Below are 14,888 nucleotides of genomic sequence, written 5' to 3' on the forward strand. Positions count from 1 at the left end.
TCCATTCATTTGGAGTTTAGCACCTGAACATGATGTTCAAAATGCATCTCCACACCTCAGTACTGTACTGAAGTGTTACCCTAAAATTTGTGCTCAAGTCTCGAGTGGGGCTTGTACCCACCATTTTCGACACAGAGATAAAGAAGCTACCCCGAACCATTGCTGGCACTATTGATAAAAGAAAAATCGAAAAAAAAAATCTTTAAGAAACCAGTTGAACTGAAGGCATTTGACATCTATCAGTAAAATAAGAAATACTGAAAATAGAAGTACTCCTTCACCAAGAGAACTCAAGAAAAGGCGTCATTCACATCATAGTGATCAATGGCTTTGTACAACACGTTCGAAAATGATACAAATAAATCAGAATCAGGGTCTATACATTTTTATAGAAAACAGAAGTTACGTAGAATTTATAGCACAAAAACGTGTCATTTGGCCCAAGTAGTCCATTTATGTCATTTACCCTCCTTCTATGCTGCTTCATCAAACTGTCAGTATAACCATTTATTTTATTTCCCTCTCATAAATGCAACTATGCCCTACTGCTCAACCACTTACTATGGTAGTGAGCTCCCATTCCGACTAATCCCTGGGTAAAGACATTTCTTTAAAAATTCCTTGGTTGATTTCTTGGTGACAATCTCATATTGCCTTTTGTTTTGCTCATTCCCATGAGCAGGAATACTTCCTTTCTGTCTGCACCATCAAAATATTTTGTAATTGGAAAGAACCCTGCCAGCATTATTTCTTCAAGAGAAAAGAGACCTGATGTGTTTACACATAACCTATGCTTTTGATATGATGCATCTAGATTTTTATTACAGCCTAACTCATGCTTCTATATCACTTTTTTAATATGGCAATCAGAACAGCAAACAACATTCTAAGTCTTACTACGGTTTGGTATAAGTTGAGCATAATTTTTCTACTTTTGAATCCCACTCCTCTCAAATTAAGCCCTCTAGTGTTCTGATATATTATTTAGGATACCATGCTAACCTGCATCACTACTTCCTCTGAATTTATGAATTTCTCAGAGTCTCCATGTGCAACTCTCATGCACACTGCAGAACTGACTATCTGGTCATCAGAAAATCTGGGCCATAATTTCTAACCTAATGTTCCAATGTCACGTCCATCAGATGCATCTCTCTGTTAAATACTGAAGGAAATAATTATTTAACATTTTAACCTTTTATCCTTTGTATCCCATCGTGTTTCTAAATCCATTTCAATATTTTTTTTCACTTATGCACCTATAAAGCATGCAGTACTATTTTATGTTTCTTGACAGTTTAAATGTTTTGTCTTTATCTTCATTCCTATTCTTAACACATTCTCCATTGTTATACTCTCTCCTGCTGCCCATGTACTTCATCTGTTTTTTTCCTTGCCTTCAATTACTGTTAGGAGTTACAGAAGGAAGAGAAGACATATATTAATGCCTGTTGTCCATAGCTCGCTTTTCCTCAAACAGGTTACCAGTCTGGAGCCAGAAGCTATAGCTTGAGGGGCTTTAGTCAACATGAAGACTGGCTGACCTGGTGGATCACCCACCCTAACTGCTTTCCATTGGAATGTTGGTAGGATTGGCAGGTTGACAATCAACATGACCATCAAGTGCTGGACGGGGACCCGAATACAGGACCTCTGGCTACCCAATGTGTTATGTTTTTATATACTTGTGATGTTTCAATGCTTAATCTGTTCTTGCTTATTGGTAGAATATCTTTTTCCTCAACTTTATAGAACCTGGTAGCAGTGGCTGCTGCCTACGGGCCTGTGAAGACTTCACTTCAGTGAGAACGGGATGTGGTTTACAAGGAGGAATTTGGGGGAGGGAGGAATAGAAACAAGGGCAGGAGGTATCTTTCATTCACTCCTTTCATATTTGCAAATTCGGTTCCTCACCCTGACAATGAGGGACGTATCTTTCCCTACCAATAGACTTTGCTGGCAGCTTCAAGTTGCTCACGAGAGGTGCGTGCCTCCACTAAATCTTTGATCTAGCCTTAACAAAGTTGATGGATTCGTGCAGCAGGGAGGGCATGTTTATTCACTGATTGGAGATTGGCACATTGCTTCTTCCATAGGCCTGATTACCATGCTTCCTACAGGAATCAATGTTTCACATTGATAACTTCCACAATGAAAGGTCATTGAAATTTAACGTTAAATTCTTTTCTTTGTCCACAGATGCTCCCTGATCTACTTTATCATGTTTTGCGCCTTGCAGAATGCGTATATTATGGTCACTCTTACCTAGATAGTCAGCTAACTTTACTTCTCATATCGCTGAAATGTATTAGTCTGTTCTGACAGGTGCTGTTGGAATTTCTGAGTATTCCCAGGATTTTTTTTGGGCTTTTCTTTCAGAGTTTCAACACCAGTAGTTGTGTTGTTTCTTTGCCAGGTTTCTTTCATACTTGTTTAGGAAGTAGTCCTAAAGACATTGAGGGAGCTTTATTGCTTTTTGTATTCCTTAGGGTTAATTAGTTTTAGTGTGTTGGAAAATTCATTTTCTTTAACTCATTTATCAATTTTTTGCATTTTCTTTCTCCTTCTCCTATCCATGGTTTGGAGTCTGTATACTATCCCTATTAGAGTGATTGATCTTGTATTATCTTACATCTTTGGCCATATCAACTCTACTTCAGCTTTACTGATGGTGCATTTATTTCTAATGTCATTATAATAACTTTAATAAGTACAGTGTCTTCACATCCATCTTTCTGTCTTCTCTAAATGTATTATGCTCTATGGCGTGTTGTTTCCATGCTGATTTTCCCATAGCTATGCCTCAGTAATGCTAACTATATATGAATCATTAAAATGAATGATTGCCTCCAGTCACCCATGTTTTATTACAGAATTGTGTACTGCTTTACAGTTTAAATTATTAACAGAAGCAATTCCTCTCACTTTATCATAGCCATCTTTTTATATTCCTGTTCTAAAATGCTATTTGTTTCTTGGCCATTTATGCCCTCCCTTAGCTTAGTATCCCATAAAAATGCCTTTCCTGTTTCATTTATAATTTATTTATTTCAATTCTTGTAGCTTCACTATGACTTACTAATTTTAAACATTTGTTACCTCCCTTTGTACTCTTCCAGTTCAGATGGAGCCTATTCAGGTTCAGTCAAAGGAAACCTGCCTTTAAATAAAGGTCAGCAAGTCATTTTTATATTAGTATCTTTAAGAATGATTTACCTATGTTTTCAGCCACAACTGGCTCTTCAGGGGATGAAGTCATACTAGTCTTGAAGAGGTGGAAGATGACTGCAGTCAGCAGTGGTGGCAGGTCTCAATTCTAACTCTATATCAACACCAATATCTCAAGAACAATGAAGAGTCCAGAAGAAGTAAGAGCAGGAAGCCGTCTGCTGGTTAGGATTCCTTGCAGTGTCAACTCTATGAAAGGAGCAAGACATTCTGCAAAAAACTGGAAGAAAGGAAGTTACATCCGTCAAAATGAACAGTATATGGACTCCTGATTCCTCTGTTAGTCATTAATTAGTCAGAAATAGTTATTACTGCCTAAGAAGGCCTCCTGAGAGGTTACCACTTATGTAGAATATTCCAAATTCTTGGGTGAGAAATTTGATCATCTATCTCTTCTCATAGTGCTGTTTAGATGGCATATATATGTAATGCTGATGCAAAATATAGTGCAGTAACTGACCGAATCAGTCTGATGTCTACCACTGACCAGGCACTACATAACTTTATCAGAATGTTAATATAATTTTCTGTGATACAACTTTACTCCCTCTTCTTAAATTTATTACTGGAAGGCAGGTTATGTTGACCCCATAGTACAAGTGAAAAGGTTTTGTTAACATTGTAGTACATTTACGGTTAGTCGGCCCTTTTCATTTGCCTTCTTGGCATAATGCTGCTCTACTTCTTAATAGTTAACAGGAAAAGAATAACAGTGAATTCATGCATCTGCACAGGGTAGGATTTTGCAAACAGCCTGGGACTTCAAATCGCAATCACAATGAATACCTAGAAGGAATAGACAGTAGATACAAGCCTCGACTGTCCTGTTCCTCTTAAAACAACCCATCTATTCCAAGTACTAATCCAAAAAACCTTCTTCAAACTGCTTCCAATGCAATATCCTTCCTATTTCAGATATGATCTCATCAATGCCCTTATTGCTGAAACATAACCTCATGACTTTTTAATTGAATTCTCCATTCTATAAATGATTGCATTCAATGACCTTTCCTAATTATTTACTGTTCTTGCATACAAAACTTCTGCAAATCATGCAGTGAAACAACTAGTTTCCTCTGCATCGCAGAGCTTTGCAATCTCTCACCATATAGACAATATGTTTCATTTTCACTCTTCCTGCCAAAGTGGACATCTTTACATTTTTCAATATTTTGTTTTATTCATTCATGATATATGGGCATCACAATGCCTTTGTGTACAGGATCATTGTGCTCAGCATTGCCACTGCTCAGAAAACTTAACAAGCTTTCATTTAAAAAAAAGGGGTAAATGGATAATATAAATTTATGTGCTAAAAATGTAAATATTTTAGTAAATCATTTAATGTCATGTCTGGAAGTGCTGAAAGAATATAATTTGAAGATTCAGTTTTGGTAATAAGCAGCACAGGTTACATTGTCCACAGTGACATTCCAGGTTGTCTCCTTTGACCCTGCCTGATGACTCCAATTTATGTTGAGACAGCATGTTTTGCAGTAATGCAATGAACAGACTGACATAGACCCACCTGGTTCTTGACTTGATCACACTTTGTTGCAGCACAATCACATTTAGTTCTTGCATTGGTGTCAATTTTTCGACATGCCTATATTTGGTGAAGGTTCCTGTAGACTGGAAAATAATGAATATATCTCCATTATACAAAAAATGAGGGAGACAGAAAACAGTAAACTACAGGCAAGTCAGCTTAACATTTGTCATAGGTAAGATCTTAGAAGCAATTGTTATATACATTTCTAAAAGGAGACAAGAAGATCCATAAACACTCATTCCCTCCACCACCAACACTCAATAGCAGCAGTGTGTACCATCTACAAGATGCAGAAGATTCACCACAGTCCCTTAGATTGTACCTTCCACCCAGGACCACTACAATCTGGAAGGAAAAGTGCAGCAGCCATATGGGAACACCACCAACTGCAAGTTCCCTTCCAAGCTACTCATCACCCTTACTTGGAAATATATCAACGTTCCTTTAATGTTACTGGGTCAAATTCTGGGAACTCCCTCACTTCTAGCATTCTGGGTCCACCTACATCAAATAGACTACTGTGGATCAAGAAGGCAGCTCACCACCACTTTCTCAAGGGCAGCTAGAGATGGGCAATGAATTCTGGCACAGCCGGTGACCCCCATATCTCCGAATGAACACAGAAGTACTTCCCCAGCCCGACATATTGCTTGTTGAAGAAATGCACAGCACAGTGTCCCTCATGATATCTGTTGGCATAAACTTTGGAAAAAACAGCACACACTCTTTGTACAGTATTAGTTGCTATAATTTGTCTGGCAAGTTTAATGCTCGCTTTCTTCAGCTAATGGTAATGAATGGGTCAATGAAATGGCAAGTGAAGTCACAAGTAATCATTTTCAAATGAGTGGGTAGCCCAGGTAGTGGGTGGATGAGATGGATAGCTGTGTAAGTGGATGGATGGATATACAGATGAGATGGTATGTGGCTGAATGGCCAAGTCAGCGAGTGGGTAGGGGTGTTAGCAACTGGGTAATGCATTGAATGGTCAGGTCCATTGGGGGGAATTTATGTGGGGGCAGGATCATAATCAGATCTAATAGAGTGGTGGGTTGGGTCAGGTCAGGTCAGTCAGGTGGTTGGGCTGTGTGCTTGGGTTGTCATGGTATAACTCAGCATTTAGATGTGTCAGCTGATTGTCAGGTCCAGTTGTGGCGGTAGTGAGTTTGTCTCGAGGTTAGTAGAGTCTGTCTGGAGGCTTAGTTAGAAGACAGGCACAGCTGAAAAGATTTCTCATAACCTTGTCACCCACAATAAATCCCAGCCAACATATTCTCCCCACCCACCCCTCACACCTAAACCTTGCACTTCCAGATTCTAGTATGCTCTAACAGCTGCTAATCTCCTAGAGTTATCTACTTGTTTTTCTCAATATTCATGCATAAAGTCCTTTTCTGGTTTGTTTCATATTTAAGGAAAACAAGTTAGTGGAAAAGGTCAGTTATCATAAATAATGAAAGATTGATACTTATGCAGAACACTCTGCTAACAAATAGCAGTTAAATGTGACCCCCGTTAAAACTTGATTTACTGAACAAAACATCGAGTGTATTTAATTCCTCATAATCATCTTAATTAGCATGTTTATCAATTTGCGTTATCCTATTAAGGTGTGTTTAGTACAGAGATTATCAAGCTTAGTTATTGGCAGTGTTAACACACCACACAAAGTTGCAAATATGAATACATGAAAAGAATTCTTGTGCTATATTTTAAACAACATTTTTATTTACAGTAAAAACATTAGTTGGTTCTGTCAATGCCCCCTTCCCTCATAATACATTGCTTCGTACATGTTTTAGAAAAAAGTGACTCAGTCAGAATCTAAGTTAGCAGTTTCTGCCTGGCAAGCAACAATACATCCACAGGATAATTCATGGCTATGACGTTGTTATTTTTCTTTTGGAATATCTTTCTTTGAACTCTGCTAACTCCTTAACAGTGGAGCGGGTGGTGGTTGAATTCAGAGGACTGCCAAACGATGTTAAAATCAACCAAGACGCTCCAAGAATCATTTTATTCAATTTGTTTCCATAATACTATTAGCTTCAGGTTTTTTAAAAGAGCTTTTATTTTCCTTTTGACAGCAATCCATTTGTTTGCTCTGCTGAGTGTTCAGACACATGTGCAGAAATGATTACCAGGTTTAGAAGTCTCCAAACCAAACCACCAAAATATTTCTATTTGCATAACGCAGAGTACATAAAAATACCCAGATGAACTGACTATTTACATACACTTTGAGAATTTGTGCATAGTTTAACAAGAGTGACAGATTAAAGATTTATAAGTTAACAAGCCTTAAATATGCAGAGGAATGTGCTGCATTTTATTTATCTAAAACTGCAGCTTCTTCACACAGAGCACTATAACAAGCATACTGCTTGTGAAGCTTAAATGGCTGCTGACATTACAAAAATGTTTTACTTGTTTATTTGAACAGAACCAGAGGAATCCCAGAACTTAATGACAAACCCACATCTTCAAGAACCAATAGGCAGAAGCAGCAGGACAAGTATCATTTGTACTTTGACGTACTTAAAATTTGCCTTGCTCGGATATCCGATTGCAAAATTTGCTGCGGTGTTTTAATTCAATTCTCCCATCAAACAGCAAATTACCTTGGGGTGAACTCAATTCCAAGGAGGTGGCAGTTCACCCATCCCCCAACAAGCAGAATAGTCATTAACTGATTATGGTATAACTGATACCTCTAAGTGCACATCCCAGCGAGGCAAACGACAGATATCACAAACTCAAGTTACTCAAGTAACATGAAAAAGTGCTATTGAAAAATGTGCGTACACTACCAATTGCAATATGGACATTCTAAAGATCCCATTAAATTTTGATACCCCTCAACAACTTAAGTTGACATTCAACTATCAGTGAGCTTGCAATCACTAAACTGATCCAAAGACAACTTACAGCAAACAAAATTGATTCAAAAGGCATCTTAAAGGAGAGAGAAGGTGAGAGGCTGAGAATTGTTGGGTGCAAAATCTAGTGCTTTGGGCCTAGGAGCGTAAGGCTTGGCTAACAATGGAAACATTGAAACTGGAGATGGGGAAGTGGTGATCTTTGAGGGCTGAAAGATTGGTAATGTTCACCAAGATAGAAAAGTGTAAGATCATTCCAGGATTTGTATTCAGTGTAGGATAGCAAAGGGTGGTGAATGAATTGGACTTGTGTGAGTTAGGATGTGAGCAACAAATCTTTGCGTGTTCTCAAGTTTATGTAGGTTGGAAGATGACAAGATAGCCAGGAGACATACAAAATAGTCAAGTCTGGTGGTAGCAAATGCACACATGAGGGTTTCAATAGTGGATAAGCAGAGGCAGTGGCTGAGCCAGGTGAAACATATGGAAGATGTGGAAGTATATGGTTTTCATGATGCAACAGAATTTTAAATCTTCCTTCATGGTATATGCATATTACTGGTCAACATTTATTGTCTATGCCTCAATGTCTTTCAGAAGGTAGTAAAGAGTAGACAGCTTGAATTGCTGTGGTTACAGTGTTGTTCAAGAGGAAGTTACAGGATTTTGACCAAGAAACCACAAAACAAAGGTGAGATAGCTCCAAATCAAATGACATTTGGCAAGGAGACCTGGCAAATTGCTGTGGTGTCTCTTGAAGACAGCCCAGACAGCAGTTACTCAGCATCTGTGGTAGAGAGCACGGGTGTTTGGGAATGTGATGGTAATCAAGCAGGCTGTTCTATCCGAGATGGTGTCACGCCTCTTCAATGTCATTGGAACTGCATTTGTCCAGACAAGTGGGGAGTATTCCATCATCCTCCTGAGTTGTGCCTTGTAGATGGTAGACAAGCTTTGGGGAAATCAGGAGGTGAGTTACTAACTGCATATTTCATAACCTTTAACCTGTTCTTGTGGTTACAGTATTGAAATGGCTATTTAAGTTCAGTTTCTGTTAATGGTAACTGACAGGATGTTGACAGTGAGTATTCAGTGATGTTAATGTCATTAATAAGTCATTGAGCTTCCAACTCAAACATGGATTGCTTCAATATCTGAGGAGTCACAAATGATACTATATATTATGCAATTATCAGCAAACATTTCTAGACCTGAGGTAATGATGGAAGGAAAGTCATTGATGAAGTAGCTGAAGATACTTCGGCCTGGGATGCTACTGTGGAACTCTTGCAGAGACATTTTTGACCTGAGATGACTTACCTCAAATTGGATCCAATGGTTGTGGAACAGTCCATCACTTGCTGTTTATGTACTTTGGCACACATGTAGTTCTGCTTTGAGGCTTCACCAGGTTGACACCTCATTTTTAAATGTGCCTGGTGCTGCTCCTGGCACGCCATCCTGCACTGTCCATTGAACCAGGGTTGATCCCCTGGTTTGATAGTGATGGTTGATTAGGGATATGCCAGGCCATTAGGTGGTACATTGTTTTTGAGTACAATTATTCTGTTGTCAATGGCCCATAGCATTTCATGGATGTCCAATTCTTTTGTAGAAAAAATATTTAATGGACTCTGTGATCCCTGTGAGCGTCCTCCTCTTAGAATTGATTTGTGCTGCTGTAGGACTTGTACTTCACTCAATATCTTAATAGCTTGCTCTAGAATCAGATCTTCTTTGGTCTGCAATAATTCCGACAAAGACTCATCAGCAGTTCCTACAACAATTGAGTTTTGTATGAATTCTGATTGTACTTTATGACTAATCTATAGAGATTGATAATTAAATATTATGGATTTCTCATCAATTCAAAGCTCTTTTATTGAAACTTTCTCTTTCAAGAGTTTTATTTGTTCTAAGGTTTAAGTAATTCTCAAAGGCTTTCAGTAACTCTTGAAAAGTATCTGTGGCTTCTTTTACCCCTAGGTGGGCAAATTGTGTCTAGTCATATATTTACATCTTCAGCTTATGATCAACTATCTCATTTGGATATTATTTGGTTTTTCAAAAATTGCTTTCACCAAGATGTCCAATTCTATGTCCTATTTGGCTCAACTTAAGTCTGATGCCATGTTGTCAAAATGCCAAATATATTTTGATTTCCTAAAATACAATTATTTTGTAGTAGCAGCAGTTCTGTTGCTCTTTCTCTAAAATTCATTCAGAGGATATAGGTATTGCTACCTCAGTCAGCACTTATTGTCTGCCACTAATTACTCTTGAGAGGCTTTTTGAATTGCAGTGGTAGTAATAGATCTCTAATGCTGTTAGACAGGGAATTCCAGGATGTTGATCCAGTGACAGTAAAGTGATAATGATATTGTTCCAGGTTAGAAAAATGTGTAATTTGGAGAGGAACTTGCAGGTGGTGGTGACCTCATGTATTTGCTGCTTTTATCCTTCTAGATGGAGGTTTTGCATGTCTAGAAGGTACTACCAAAGCATCCTCAGTGCGTTACTGCAGTGCATCTTGTAGACAATACATATTACTGTCATTATGCATTAGTGACGGAGGCAGTGAATGTTGAAGGTGGTGGATATGGTGCCAATCAAGTGGGCTGCTTTGTTCTGGATAGTATTAAGGTTCTTGAGTGTTGCCAGAGCTGCAATCATTCAGGCAAATGGGGCGGATTCCACCACATTCTGGACTTGTGCCTTGCAATTGGTGAAGAGGCTTTGGGGAATCAGGAAGCATGTTGCCTTTAGCCCGCTATCAAAGCCATTGCATTTATATGGTTAGTCTGGTCAGTTTCTGGTCAATGGTAATCCCAGGATGCTGATGGTGGGAGATTCAGTGATGGTAAAGCCTTTGAATGTCAAGTAGTGATATTTGGATTTTCTCTTGTTATTGCATGGTACTTGTGTAATACAGATATTACTTGCCACTTACCTGTCAAGCCTGAGTGTGTCCAGATCTTGCTGCATTTGAGCACAGCATACTGATTTGCTGCTGTGTGGCAGGTTTTCCTATGTTTTGCAGCTAATTGGAAGATTTTGATCTATTTTTCAGCTCCACAGTATGAATCCCACTGTTCACACCTTATTAATGATTCCCACTTTGATCAACAGTTTTACTGTATCACTCCTGTTGCTTCTGGTTTGAATAAATGATTCCTGTCTTTACCATGGTTTTTATTATGGATGACTGCCTTTTCTACAGCTTGACTAAAGTCTCCTAAATGTTCTGTCCCAGATCAGCTTAGACTTTTAATCTGCACAACAGCTTTACTTGCTGTCTTCAGAATGTCCCCAAGTCTGTGACCTCAGGTTAATATTCTTTACCTGGTCCTTTACTTTCTCTATAGTTGCTTTACCTCATGGTGCTCTGGTGATGTTCTCCTTTTGAGCTTGAAGTAATTTTATTGTCTTCTTACTTTTTCAGTTCGGATTGCAGCACGTTTCTGAATGTGTCACCAGGGATTTTAAGCCTTATTCACAGATCCTCTGATAATAATTTGCTTACCGCTCAATTTTGAATTGTGTTCACTCCCACAGACCACAGCTTTAGTGCTGCAGCCTGTATTTCTTTTGGCGTTACTAATTCACCTTTTCCAGGGAGTTGCTAACTCTCCAGTGTCTCTTTATAGGTCTGAAATGCTTTTATTTTATCAGTTGAGGGCTGACATGAGGGGTATTTCTTTAGGGTACTTAGATCATCAGCTCTTGCCAGCTGCTGACTGGGCTGGATGACCAGACAATTTGAAGCTGAGTCTGAAGATTTCACAGCACTGCTCGCCACATTGTGGAGGAGCAGCAAAATCAAATGCACAACACCACCTTCCATGTTGTATGGGGATGTCAGTTCACTACATTGTCTGGACACATGATCCTGGTGAATGTGCCACCTTTCTCTTTTAACTGTCTGAAACTACAGGACATGCTTAGCCTAGTACACTGCAGCAATAAGAGGAGTCTCTTGTACTGATAAGACTTTGTTTATGCATGTTAATTATTAGTTGCTGGTCACAATGATATAATAGATGTTGTTCAGAGACTTTGGAGAGGACCAAATGCTAGGTCTCAGTCGTTTGAGATTCTAAGGTGTTCTGCCCACATGTCTATATGGCACCATCATAACAGGTTGTCTGATGGTAGTCCTTACTTTTTTTTATTTATTCATTCACAGGATATGGGCATGATTGGCTTGGCTACCATTTATTGCCCATCCCTAATTGGTCCAAAGACAACTAAAAGACAGCCACATTGCTGTGTTTCTGGAGTCACATCTGGTCCAGGCCAGTCAGGTCAACAATTTTCTTCCCTAAGAGGTATTACTGACATAGATGGGTTTTTCTTGAGAATGGTTTCTAAATTCCAGACATTTGTTTTATTCAAATTCTAACATCTGCCATAGTGGGATTAGAACCCAGGTCCCCAGAACATTGCCTGGGTCTATGGATCAATAGTCTAGCAATAATCTCACTAGGCCATCACCTCCTCTTACAACAACCATCACCCTTTCTGTTCCATGTACAACAACGTCCCTTAAAATGTTTCTGATAGTTCATTATCTTGGGTAAAATCCACAAAAAATGTCACATATTTATGTGAGTCTGACAAAAGGCGTAGATATAACATGCAATCTGTTAGATTCATGCTGAGCATAGATTCTAAATGCATTAAAGAAGCTGAAACTTCTGAATTGGGTAGCATAGTAATTCACTGTACTATCTCATGCTGCTTAATTGCACTGTGGTCGATTAGTCACTAGGTGAGGTGACTTCTTAAATTCTCACTGAATAATTCACCTTGCACAGTTTCAAGGTTTGCCAATTTTCTGAAGCTGCCTGGCAAAACATTGCGGGTCCTATTTAGGAATATTAGCAGTAAAATTAATAACAGGAACATGTGTCCTGTTAGCCACCCCTGAAGGATGTTAAGGTTTTTATGGAAGGTATCTGTGGAGAGCAACATGTATTGAGCTCCTTCAGAACAATCCTCTTCCATCAATGGTTTTTCAGCATGTTGGATGGATGGTGACTGCAGAGCTCCGGATATACAAACGTTTCTAATAAACGATCATTTGGTGCTTTCTGCATTCTGTTGCAAAGTATGCTTTTCTCTCTCAAATGTGTCCACAAACCACTATTTCACATATAAAAACTATTCAACAGCTGATGCAGGACAAAATAGTGATAGATAGATATGTCAGGCACTATTTTTGCTTCAAAAAGCATGACCAGGTACTTAGCAAGCCTTATCCTTTATACATACCCTACATTTTAGTTTGTTTATTGTTACTGCAAAACGTTTACAAAATATCTATTTTATGAATAAAACAAGTTTAAAAAATGTGGGTAGTTCAACTGCAAAGAGCTCAATCGCATTTCTCCAGGATATATTTTACTGAATTTTTTATTAGAATGAAAATGAGGTACATTTGTCATTTTTTTCCTCATTACTATTCTCAACATTTCATTATAAAAAAAAATAAATTGCTCGTTTTGTCTGTACGAAGAAAAAATTGCTGCTCAGTACATTTCAGATTTCTTCCATTGAGTATACTTTGACTCCTGGCAAATAGAAGGTCAAAACTGTTATTTCTTTAAGGCTTCAGTTATGCTCAGGTGCCTTGTCTTTCTGCTTAACCTCTGAGAAATTTCTTACTATCCTCCATCTTCTACTTCTATACAAACAGGAAGCCTACCTTTGATGTGTTAGTCTGTGTTTCATTCCCCTTCCATTTTAGCTTCTAACCCCTTTTTCCTCTGGTTCCAATCAGGCTCTAGTCATTCCTCACCTAAATCTTCAACTTTGATGTGCTTTCTCTCTCTGCTTGCTGCTAACACTCAACCCATTTGCTGTCCCTTTCTTTCAATTCTTTCATGGGATGTGGCATCCCTGGCCAACATTTGTTGTTCATTCCTGTTTGCCTGCAAAATAACTGGCTTGCTTGGCCATTTCTGAGGGTGGTTAAGAGTCAATCACATTGCTGTGGATCTGGAGTCACATGGAGGTCAGATTGAGTAAGGACAGCTAACTTCCATCCCCAAGAGGACTTCAGTGAGGCTGAAGGGCTTTTACCAATAGTCCACAATGGTTGCCATAGTCATTATTACAGAGAACAGCTTTATATTCCAGGATAATTAACTGAATTTGAATTCTACCAGCTGCCTTGTGCCAGATTTGAAGTACTATTCCCAGAGCATTTGCTCTGGGTTATTAGCCCACTGACATTACCACTATGTCACCTTCCCCATGTCATTCACCCGAGTTGACCTAGAGACTGCATTTGACCTTGTCTGCTGCTATGTGACCCAGTGGAAAGCTGACTATTAAAACTATTATCTCTCCATGGCTTTTTATTAACTATTTCTATTATTAATTCAAATATCCACATGCTTTGAGGAAATTAATAAATTGTAATTAAGCTGTAGGTAAAACCACTGGAATTGCTATAACACCATTACTGGAAGATCATTGTGTTTAAAGTGTGAAAATCTGGCATAGCAAATTTCAGTTCTAAACGTGGACTCTCATGTTGCTGAACTAATTTAGAAGTAATGATCTGAAGGTGAGCACAACTTCCACCTCCCAGCTGGGGATTTTAAATTTAATAAACAAATCAATCCAGAACAGAAACACTAATGCCTTTGAGCAAAAGAAATCTACCATCATAACTTGGTCCAGCCTTTGTGCCTCTAGAATTACAGCAATGTTGCTGACTCTTAAATTTCCTCTGAAATGGTTTTGCAAATCCTCAATTACTAATTAGTCACAAACAATAAATGTTAAGCCTGGAGTTTCATCTAGAAGGGACGAGTTTTGAGTTGGGGCATTTGCCAACATCATGATTCTGCTTCCTAACTTCAGTACCCACTCACATTGTTCACACTGGGTGATGGATGCAGGCTGAAGTTGGGATCACCACCTCCCGAAATAAGGCAGAAGTAGCATGGTGGTAGGTGAATGCCAAGATAGGCAAGTTCAAAGTTCCACCTCAGATTTGTGGGACATCAGCCCAGGTTTATACATGAGCACTCTAGCTCTCACCCCCTCATCCACTATATTTCCTCCCCCTGCACATGTTCGCACACCCTCTAAAGCCCACTCACCAAGTGCCCACTATGGGCAGAATGCATGCATCTCATAATGAAATAGGGAAACCTTTAATATGGTCATGAAATTTTCAAATTAAACAGTCCCTCAAAAACTACTTGGACTCATTT

At 38.8% G+C, this 14,888-nt stretch overlaps 1 protein-coding gene across 4 annotated transcripts in view; it reads right to left on the reverse strand.

Annotated features, from left to right (window-relative positions):
- Positions 1-14,888, reverse strand: part of LOC125453645 (beta-galactoside alpha-2,6-sialyltransferase 2-like) — an 88,831-nt gene that overhangs the window by 44,653 nt on the left and 29,290 nt on the right. For all 4 annotated transcript variants that reach the window (XM_048533466.2, XM_048533469.2, XM_048533465.2 and 1 more), the window contains 2 exons: positions 4,757-4,860; positions 3,217-3,448 (listed from right to left, as the gene is read on the reverse strand). Coding sequence is in view for 1 of the 4 variants with exons in the window: in XM_048533469.2 (XP_048389426.1) it covers positions 3,217-3,259 (43 nt within the window). In the remaining 3 variants the exon portion in view is untranslated. The remainder of the gene's footprint in view (positions 1-3,216; positions 3,449-4,756; positions 4,861-14,888) is intronic.

Source organism: Stegostoma tigrinum, chromosome 6, assembly GCF_030684315.1.
Source record: "Stegostoma tigrinum isolate sSteTig4 chromosome 6, sSteTig4.hap1, whole genome shotgun sequence".
In the NCBI taxonomy this organism is placed as follows: Eukaryota; Metazoa; Chordata; class Chondrichthyes; order Orectolobiformes; family Stegostomatidae; genus Stegostoma; species Stegostoma tigrinum.